The following is a 10,657-nucleotide window of genomic DNA, read 5'->3' as shown; positions in this document are numbered from 1 at the left end:
TGGAGAATAACTTGCTGTTGTATAAACACCGAATGGTGATACCACAAGATTCAGCCCATATTCAACAGCTTCTGGAAGTGTTCCACTCATCACCAGCAGGACACTTAAAGATCCTACGCACTTACAATAGACTAGCCACCCAATTCCACTGGAAAGGCATGCGGAATTCGGTCCAAAAATTCATAGCTGAATGCGTCATTTGCCAGAAAAATAAGGCAAATACCCAGTTTCCAGCAGGACTGCTAAACCACTCTCAATTCCTACACAAGTGTGGACATATATATTTACGGGCTTCATAACGGGGCTTCCCCTTTCATATGGCAAGTCCGTCATTCTCGTAGTGGTTGATAGATTCACCAAATAATGTCATTTTCTCCCTCTTTCCCACCCCTTTACAACCTCAATGGTGGCTGAGATTTTTACTAAGGAGGTGGCACGACTGCATGGTACCCCTAACTCTATTGTCTCAGACCGCGACCCTATTTTTATGAGTTGTTTCTGGGCAAAACGTTTTTGACTACAGGGAGTGAAACTCTATTGTCTCAGACCGTGACCCTATTTTTATGAGTTGTTTCTAGGCAAAACGTTTTTGACTACAGGGAGTGAAACTCTTCAAATCTACCAGCTACCACCCTCAAACAAATGGGCAGACTGAGGTGGTCAACTGGAGTTTGGAAACCTATCTAAGGTGCTATGCAGGGGATAGGCCACGCCAATGGCTCAAGTGGCTTCATTGGGTGGAATGGTGATACAATACCACGTATCACAATGCAGCAGGAATGACTCCCTTCCGAGCTCTATATGGACGGGACCCACCTCCCCTATCCCATATGAGAAAGGGTCTACAACAGTAGCAACAGTGGAAGACCAACTCCTCCAGCGAGATAGGGTGTTACAAGATCTCAAATCCCACCTCCATCGATCCCAACAATGGATGACAGACTCCTACAACAAAAAGCATAGACCTGTCTAGCACCAGATTGGGGAGCAAGTCTTCCTTAAACTACAACCATACAAGCAAGTTTCAGTAGTAGGCCACAGGTGGAACAAACTGAGCCCAAGGTACTTCGGCCCATTTCGGATTGTGGAACGCATTGGGTCTGTGGCATACAGGCTTGACCTCCTAGCAACTTCAAAATTGCACCCTGTATTCCATGTATCTCTACTAAAGAAATGGCCAAAAACAGGAGCAATAACAACAACCACCCTCCCATCATTCTCGGAAGATGGCCAAGTTCAAACTGAGCCCACTCAAATAACAGATTTCAGGTGGATACGCAAAGGGAATCACATCAAACCAGAGGCATTGGTGGTATGGTCAGGTCTCCCAATTGAGGATGCAGCTTGGGAACCTTACTTGGACTTACAGAATAGATTTTCACATCTTGACCTTGAGGGCAAGGTCGCTTTCAAGGGAGGAGGGACTGTTGAGACACAAATAAAGGGAATACGAGTGTACAAGAAAAGGCCATGCCAGCCTTTAAGTAATGTAACTAACAGCCAACCACTAGAACAAGCTAAATAACAAACTGGACAAGTGGAGAGGCTGGTATAATAGGATTGTAACAGAAATGTCTAAATAAGGAAAGGAAGCGAGGAGGGGAATTATTGATTTTGGGAATACAATCTCTCTCTCTCTCTCTCTCTCTCTTCTTCTTCTTCTTCTTCTTCTTCTTCTTCTTCTTCTCTCTCTCTCTCTCTTTCAGGAGGCAGGCTTCCTCGAAAAAGTCCCTGAGTTAGGCAGTTCCTAACAATCTCCAAATAAAGTTTTTGATTTTAGAACCGATGCATGTGGTATGAACAGAAGAGTTGAGTTCACAGGCTAAGCAACCTAGAAATTTATATGTTCAATGCCATTGCTCATTGGTGTGTTTCAAATGGTACTAGGACCTCTCATGACAGTTGCACCGATACAATGATGGGTGCCTACAAACAAGCATATCATCCATGGTTGAGGGAAAATTTTAAACATGGGAACTTAAACGATTAGAAATGCAGAAGAATGCTCAATTGCAAGAATTAGTCTGCATGTTTAGAGTTGGATGGGATGAAGTTGAACATGGTTTAGGGTAGTCCCAAACAACAAATGTGTTTATGTGCTTCTGGGATATAAATGTATTTCCTGAAAAGCAAGTTTCAAGTAGAAGTGCAAATATGCAATACTTACCAAACTATCCTATATATCAAAAGAGTCAAAACCAATTATTGGGTGACAGAGGAAGATGTGGTTGAAGAGGAAGATCGAATTAGCAGCAAGTTTATGCATTGGATCTGAAGTGAAAATGACAGAAATACATGTTTTTTTTTTTTTTTGGCTAGGCAAGGCAGACCTAACGGAGGCGGTGGGGAGTGAAAAGGAGGGATTCGGTCCCAGATCAGTGAGAAACTACATCCCAGCTGGTTGAAGTCAATGTTCCTGATTCACATTAACAATTTACTGACACAAAAGCTATCCATGTTGTTTAAGTAGTAGGATCAAAACATATAAATGAATTAGCAGTTTAATATGACAGATATTTCAGTGATCTATGAAAATTTTATTCATAAACTGTAATAATGTCCATCAGACCACAAACTAGCATATTTGGGCAAATAATGCATTACACCTCATGATTCCATGGTGATTGCATGGTTTAATCTGTTAGAGTCATCATCATTCCATTCTGTTCAGTTGCATGGTTTATCTGTTAAAATCGGTTCAAATTTTATTCATGTGGTAAGGAAATTTTAAGATAGACTGCCCACAAGACATGTGTTTGAATAAAAAGTGTATAGCATTATTGTTTTCCATGATATAGTCAAATAAAATCTGAGGGCCCATGTACAAACCTAAAATATCAATTCCACTATAGAAAAGCATGAATTTTGCAAGCCTTAGTGTTTCACATGATAACAAAGAACTTTACAATTATTTCTATAGATGGTTCATTGAAGCAAATGAAATTTACAAGGGGCCAAAACTGAAACAAAGACTATGTATAAAAAATTTGGTGATTACTTATCACATCTTGGTTTAATACAAAGTATGACTAATTTCTGCTACTTTATATACAGAGGCAGGATTACAGCAAACCAATCTCTACATGCACGAATTCTTTCATCTTCTAGTGTTGACCCCATGAAGTAGTAATACATAGTGCTGTCCAAACAATTGATTGAATAATGTATAAAGAGAGAACCATGGAGTTAGAAAAATGGAAGCTATTAAGTTCATTGTGGTTGCCACTGATGACCCTGGTTCTTCTTTGAGATGTAGTTATAGGCACAAACAAGCCGTTTGCCAAATCGACTGAGGTCCAACATGACATTCTGCCCATCTAAATAGACCTTCTTAGTGAATTCCCATCCCTTGGAGGTTATGCTCTTGGGATCTCTTAGGACAGGATCTTCCTTGTGATACTTCCTGTACAAAGAGCTCTCTCGAGGAAGGATTTTATAACCAACATACTTGAGCCCAAGCTTCATGGCAGGTTCACCGTAGTATGTCTCTGCAGCCCAGTCAATGCCCAGTGGGATCACTTGAATGAAGACAGAGCCGGGCCTCATGAAGAGTAAATGTGTCATGGCAGCACCATGGACTCCTAGCAAGGCATCACTAGAATTGAGAGCCCGATAAATCTTTGCTAGCTCTGTAGTCCGGCTTGGCCTCAACACTTGAACATGAAAACCAATTTCCTCAGCTAATTTGATCATGGCATCCTCGTTCACTATCCTTCTTGACCCCTTTCGCAATATAATAACCAGTTTTGGCTTCTTCCCTTCTTCTTCTTGCTTCTGTTCCTCCACTTCTGATGACAAAGGTGATGGAGATAAGGACAATCTCTTTTTAAATTTCAATTGGGCTTCCCCTCCCAAACCTCGAATTAATTCTTTTATTCTAGGCCGATATGCCTGGTCTAGAAGGTTGCGAAAATCCAAAATACTCTTGTTCCCCTGCATTTGGGAAGAATCCACCGTGAGCTCATTGTGGATTCTGAGACCAACTATGGCTTCAGGAAAGCAATGGGTTCTCTGGTCTCCATTAAAATCTATTGGGGGATAATCAGAGAGCCGGGAGAGGATGTCGCCATACTTGGACATATACCACTTATGATATTCAAGCATAACAAACACAACCTTCTTTTTGAAGTGCTGAGAAGTAATATAAAGAGGGATAATTCCATCATTGAAATCATGATAAACATTCCCTGTATACCCACCTGTCGAGAAGAAGATAGCAGGAACAGAGTGCTGGACTTCGCATTCATGGCGCCCCCCAAATTTATATTTCTTCATAATAAGGTCTAGTTCGGGAATGGTATCCATGATGCTTGTCTCCCATTTCCGTGTATATGGCTTGATCTTCTCGTGCTGTAACTCCTCTTCCTCTTCCAAAGAAGCCATAGGATAACTATGAGAGCTAGTGTCGTTGTTAGAACTATAAAGGAAGATTGAAGAAGATGCAGATTGAGTCCTTATATCCCCTTTCATGAAACAGATGTCAAAACGGAAGGCACTTCTATCACAGAAAATGCTCCCTGCATGTATAGTTTGTTCCCAGAAGAAAGTAAATATTAGAAAAGATAGAAACAGCATTCTTTCAATCTGTTTCTGTTAGTTCGGTATAATGAAGAAAGGAAGAGAGAGAGAGAGAGAAGACTGAAATACCACTAGGGATTGCAGAACAAGGGGGACCATCTGCTTCTTTATGAGAAGGCGGCCCATTATGTTCTTCAGAGGGATCTGTTAGAAACAAGAAATAACGAATTTAGAGAGAAACCCAATAAAGAAAAACTGAAAAAGAAACCAGAAAAGAGAAAAGAAAATGCTTACACAGGAGGGAAATGGTGGAGGAAGAGCTGAAAATCAGAAGAAGCAAGAGTAAGCTGCAAGAAACAAGGGAGAAGAGGAAAAGCGGAGGCAGAAACTTGGGCCTTGTTCGCTTGAAATAAGTAGAGATCCCACACTCCAAAACGAGGGTCTGAGCCTCCTCCTCATCTCCACACTTTTTCATCTGATGGTAACGCTGATAATGCACCATCTCTCTCCTCCCTTGTTGCTTAGCTTCTTGAGCTGACGTGAACCATGAAAGAAGTGGGCTTATATACATCAGGGAGTTGTCACCTTATGGGTTGTTTCTGGGTTTTTTTTATTCTTGAATTTTGATTCTTCTTCGACCTCTCTGCACCCACAGAGAAGAAGAAGAGGAAGAAGAAGTCAAAGGAGATTCGTACGTATGTATGTGACCATGAAGGTTAATTTGGGGGAATATGGAACGTCGGAAATAGTCAATCAAACGCGTGAACCAGCGGAGATTCGAGGAGTTAAAGACATGGACAGCCCAACTTCAGAAAGTTTATTTATTCCATTTTTGAGTTTAAGCCTCAATTTAATACGATTTTAATACATCCTTATTCAATTTCAAAGCGTCCACGAGACCACGATGCTTGTTTGAGGCGAGGCGGAGCCAAACTTCCATTAAATTTAGCGCCTCAATTTGCAAGAGATCACACTTCTCTAAGTGTAAGGATGCATACATCTAAACCCAATCTGGTCCTTAGACCCCACATTGTTAACTAAGTAGGGCTATCAATCGATCGGATATTGGTCTAACCCAATCTGGTCCAATATAAATCCGTTATAGATGGACCAAGTCCAATCCAATCCAATAAATATTTTGGATTGGATTAGTCCAATTAATGTGATATTGGACCATGCATCCAACTTGATCAAAATGGTTTTAATTCAAATTGTGTTCAACTCAAACCTAATCCATTGACACCCTTATTCTTATTTTCTGTCAACGAACTGGATATCGATTCAATCCGATCCAGTCCAATATAAATCCATTCCAGATGGGCCAGGTCCAATCCAATCCAATAAATATTTCGGGCCATAAGCCTGTACTGGTCCAGTTCAACCCAAACCCAATTCATTAACACCCCTATTGGCAAGAGTCTCATGCACTGGGCTGCCCTTTTTTTATTCTGTTTAAGAGGGTTGGTACTCTCGTTTATTTTCTGTTTAAAATTCTCTTCTTGGATTGTCTTACTGGATAACCATTAAAAACATTCTAATATTTTGCTGAGGTGGCAATTGTTTTTGTTTGCAATGCAAATTCATTTGCACTGGTGTGTAAAAAAGAATGGGTATGCATATGAATGAAATGCAAATTCCATTTTATTTTTTTTTAATTTTAGTTTGTAATTAAAAACCCACAATAAAAGTGAATCAAAATTTACTCTTCTACTGGAAATTAATTTTTACTGAAAGCAAACAAAGCCTTAACAACTTAATAGACACAAATTCGAATAATGATTTACCACAACAAATGAAAAGAAAAAGAAGAAGGAAGATTTGCAAGATATAGCAAGCATCCTTAAGTCTTAACTAAACCAAAATACAATTCTAATTTTAAATTTTAAAATGCTAATATATATATATATAGAGAGAGAGAGAGGAGAATATCCTTTATATAAACAAACAAGAAACCCCCCCCCCCCCATATCTTGAATTCAAACAAATAGGAATTAAAAGAAAAAAAATGGAATCTCTACCTTCCTCTTCCTCTTACATGGCTTTATCCAATGAAACACGTTTTTATGTTTGACCTTCATTTTTCTTATTATATGCATGATGAGCTAATAGCATTAAAAGGGGGACCATTAATTTGAATTTAGTTTACTATTAGTTCATTATATTAATTATATTCTTATAGGAAAGTAATATCCATGTAAATCCTCTTTTAATATATTCTATTTAATACATTTTTCCTTTATATTTGTCTTACTTATTAGCTCATCTTCAAGTCATCTTGTAAAATATAAGAATAATGCTTTAATTACTCATGAATTACTACAAGACGACCAAGTCTTTTTTTTTTTTTTTGAATATTCTATTTGAGGCTTAGGGGGAAGATCTGCCCTACAAATCTGAAGCATAATTAAATGTGCACTAGATCCGCTTGATTTGCATTCTTTACATATGTACGTGTATATATTTGACTTCGAGGTTGTTCTCGTCTAGGATCCTTACGCAATCAAAATCATTAGTTTGTTTTGCTTCAATCATCAATTCATCCAACCAAGCTAAAACCTATCACCCTTTTTGTTCAAAGTTCAAAACCATACAAGGCTTGCATTTCCAACTTGATTCCTAAACTGTTTGCTACTTAAAACTTCCTCATTCAGTTTTGGGGTTTTAATTTGATCAAATAATAAGACCTGCCCTAAGCTTTTATCTCTCATCTAAGAGAGAAATATGTATTTTACCAAAAACCACTTCATAATATCACCTTTGCTTCTAAAATATGTACTTTGAAAGTGATCAAAGCAACCTCATTTATAAACCCTAGATACAATTTTACCAACCCAAATTTGTAATATATTTTCTATTATTCATTTCCACAAGATTATGGCAGAAAACAAGTCCCTCTAGGGAGGTATTTTTACCCATAAAATATAAAATAATGTACCATAAAAGGGTACAAATTAATTTTTAAGCACTAAAATTGATGGCAGGTTGAGGGGCGGAATAAATAACTCAATCCCAAACCACAAGGGTGAGTAAGTTAATAGATAAATCCAAGGAGAGGTCTTAATACTTGATCAAAACACTAAGGTTGTGTTTGGAAACGATGCAAATAAGTGTGAATGTAAAAATGTAGTGTAAAATGGTCAATATAAATTGTAAAGTTTGGTTAGTTTTGCACTGACAAATTTACCTTCTTAACAAACATATTTTTAGCTGTAATGGATGCAAACATGAATTCCAATAAAGCATATGTTTTTTTTTTTTTTTTTTTTATATCAAAAGCCCACTTGAATGCAAATTTACTTCTTTTTTATTGATGTACTTTTACATCTTATTATCAATGTAAATATGCATTGATCTATCAATGCATAAATATAATGTTGCCAAACATAGGCAAAAGTGAACCAAAGTACAAATTTACCCTGAATTGGAATTTACACTCCATTTGCATCGTTTCCAAACGCAGCCTAAAGAAGATATACCGGGTTTTTTAGTGATTATTTTACCTCTAAAAAATTTATTGTTTATCAATAATAGCACTGGATTGGCAATTTTTAAGTTTTGAAAATCCTTTCCACATTGTGTTATTGGCACCATGCATGGTTATCTGATACCACAAAGATAAATGCATCCTAGAAAGTAGAAAACCTTGTTATACCTAGGACTTTGGCATTTCTTACAAACTTATAAAATAAGCATATATATTCATTCTTAATGAAAAAGATAAAAAGATAGCCTTTGCTTGCTATGGTAAAAATCGCAACTTGGTTGCTTTATCTTTTTTGAAAAATGTGTACTTGTATCTAATTGATCATGTGTGTACTCTTCCGAATCAGAATAGAATGGTCCATTTCCGTATCTTGTTTGATTTAAACGAGAAGAGAATTAGAATAAGCCGGAATGAGATTTCACTCCCAAGAGAAGAGAGAGAATGATCATTCCATCAAATGGGGAAATGTCATTCCACTAAGAATAATAATGGAATTCTGTCTAACTAAATGGTTGAAATTGGAACGGGTCATTCTTATTTCGGTTCTAGACTCTTATTCTCGCAAACCAAATAGGCCCTTAATGGGCCCTCACATTCTAAGCAGTTGCAACTATATCAATCCTGTAAAACCATTATCTTTAATTAAGGGGGTGTGTCCAAATCACTTTTTTTTTCTCTCTCTAACAATCACTATCCAAAAATTTGAGTTTGAACTAGTTGTTAAGAGGCAAATAAGAAGGACATGTCATGAAGTCTTCAAAATTTATATAAAAAGGGTTCTTAGTTCAAAGTCCAAAAGCAAATAAGAGCTTGAGTTTAAAGCGATTAAAAGCCATTGATAGCGGCGTCAGCAACCAGCCAACCAGCAATCAGCAATCAGCAATTCAGCATCGTGAGAAAAGAAAAAGATTTCTCATTATATTGATCGTTAGTCGTTACTTTATGTCTTCCCCAAGCAACCACAGTTGCTGGGTTTTTCAAAATTTCGACTTTCCGTCCAGTAATTCCAAACAGGTCATTGGGGAGTTAAGGACTTTAAGTGGAAGTGTGGGACCCACTAGATCCTAGTTTCTGACGTTAAATGGTTGGAATGGGTCTTTATCAGAGACCCTTCAGGATTTAGAGCCCAAAAGGCCCATGGTCATATCCCTTACTCGTAATTTTCTTTTAATATTTTTTTTCGACTAAAAAACGCCTTCGGATCGATGCACATGTGGGTCACGTATCTGGTCGGAAACATCTACATAATTGGAATATTTATAGGAAAACAATCGGTCAGCATCCATAATCTGAGCAGAATTAATGTATTTGGAACCCACTTTCTAATTGAGCCCATGAGCAGCAGATCATGACAAGAACAAGATCTCCCCGTGGGCTCAAGGCCCTGACACCAATTCAATTCACATCAACCATACATTAATGATAGTAGTCATCAATAGGGGTGTCAATGAATCGGTTTTGGGTTGGATTTCGTCCAAATTAAAATCAATTTACACGGATTGGATGGACCAACAAGATATATTGAATTTGGGTAGACTAGTATGACCTATTAGATTGGACTTGGTCCATATATAATGAATTTGTATTGGACTGAGTCAATATTTAATTCATTAATAGAAGATAAAAATATAGGTGTCAATGGATCAGGTTTGAGTTAAAATCAGTCTAAATTAATAGGAATTTGAACAGATTGGATTGTCTTTGAACAGGTCCAAAATGATCCATAATATTCATTGGACTGGATTGAACCAGGTTCATTTGTAATGGCTTCACATTGGACTGGATTGGATTGGACCAAATCCAGTCCAATTGACACTCCTAAGCATCAAAAGATCAAGGGGGACCGGTCCAAATCTATCTGTTTTTTAATTAGAACCAAGTTGAGCCCATTGAATTAGAGTTATAATAAGCAGATCTTGCCGACAACTTGGGTTGTAGAAATCTGTGAAACAGTAAATCGAGCTGGTCCAATCCAATTGTTTAGCCATCCGGTCCACAAACAGCCTGACCCACCAAGGGGTCCAATGTCCGGTCTAGTACTGGTTTGTTACAAAATGAGCTCCCTTGAATAATTGAATGCAGATTTATAATAAGCAGTTCAACTTAGGAATGGCAGTGGGGCAGCGCAGGATGGGGAGTAGGGAGTGCTCTCTCCATGCCCGTTCATCCCTGTCAATAAGGAAGAACCCGTGAGAGAAAATCATCTCCACCCCCACCCCATTTGGCGTGGGCCTCATAAAGATCGGGGCAATGGTTAAAATTGCCATTCCTATTTCAATTATGATGCATTTACTAACACACGCTAAATTTATATCTCAACCAATTACATTAAAAACTTCTTATTTTTTATTAGTTCATATTTCATAAAATATATTTTTATCTTTGTGAACTTAAAATATTATTGGTCCACATCTTTTAATGCAAGGACCAGCAAAGAATCCACCATTGACTTTTCTCTAGCATTGGTTGAAAAAGCTATTCTTTGAGATTAATGATGATTGATGAGATGAGGCCAAGCCTGTTTTTCTGGTAGGTGAGATCGGTTACAAACAAATCAAAAAAGGAAATAGTTTGTTTGGCATCAAGCAAAAGAAATAATAGAAAGAGAAGAAGATGTTAACTCACATGGCTGAAATAAAGAAAAATCCAAACCCA

General features: G+C 37.7%; 1 protein-coding gene across 1 annotated transcript; it reads right to left on the bottom strand.

Moving 5' to 3' along the window:
- Positions 1–2,848: 2,848 nt before the first annotated feature.
- Positions 2,849–5,229, bottom strand: LOC104606300 (xylan glycosyltransferase MUCI21-like). Its single transcript, XM_010271420.3, has 3 exons — positions 4,813–5,229; positions 4,648–4,722; positions 2,849–4,517 (listed from the first exon to the last, which is right to left on the bottom strand). Exons 1-3 carry the CDS (start codon positions 5,087–5,089, stop codon positions 3,211–3,213), a joined length of 1,659 nt encoding a protein of 552 aa, XP_010269722.2. The 5' UTR covers positions 5,090–5,229; the 3' UTR covers positions 2,849–3,210.
- Positions 5,230–10,657: the final 5,428 nt, after the last annotated feature.

This window comes from Nelumbo nucifera, chromosome 2, assembly GCF_055504915.1.
Source record: "Nelumbo nucifera cultivar China Antique chromosome 2, China Antique-T2T, whole genome shotgun sequence".
Classification (NCBI taxonomy): domain Eukaryota; kingdom Viridiplantae; phylum Streptophyta; class Magnoliopsida; order Proteales; family Nelumbonaceae; genus Nelumbo; species Nelumbo nucifera.
This window is presented reverse-complemented; position numbering and strand designations above follow the sequence as displayed.

What these genes read in the sequence shown, in the direction of transcription:
- LOC104606300 (XM_010271420.3), bottom strand. Translation starts at nt 5,089, where the DNA reads ATGTATATAAGCCCACTTCTTTCATGGTTCACGTCAGCTCAAGAAGCT. An exon ending in CTCCACCATTTCCCTCCTGT is followed by an intron (nt 4,723 to 4,812) that starts GTAAGCATTTTC and finishes TGTTTCTAACAG; the next exon opens with ATCCCTCTGAAGAACATAAT. An exon ending in TTGTTCTGCAATCCCTAGTG is followed by an intron (nt 4,518 to 4,647) that starts GTATTTCAGTCT and finishes CTATACATGCAG; the next exon opens with GGAGCATTTTCTGTGATAGA.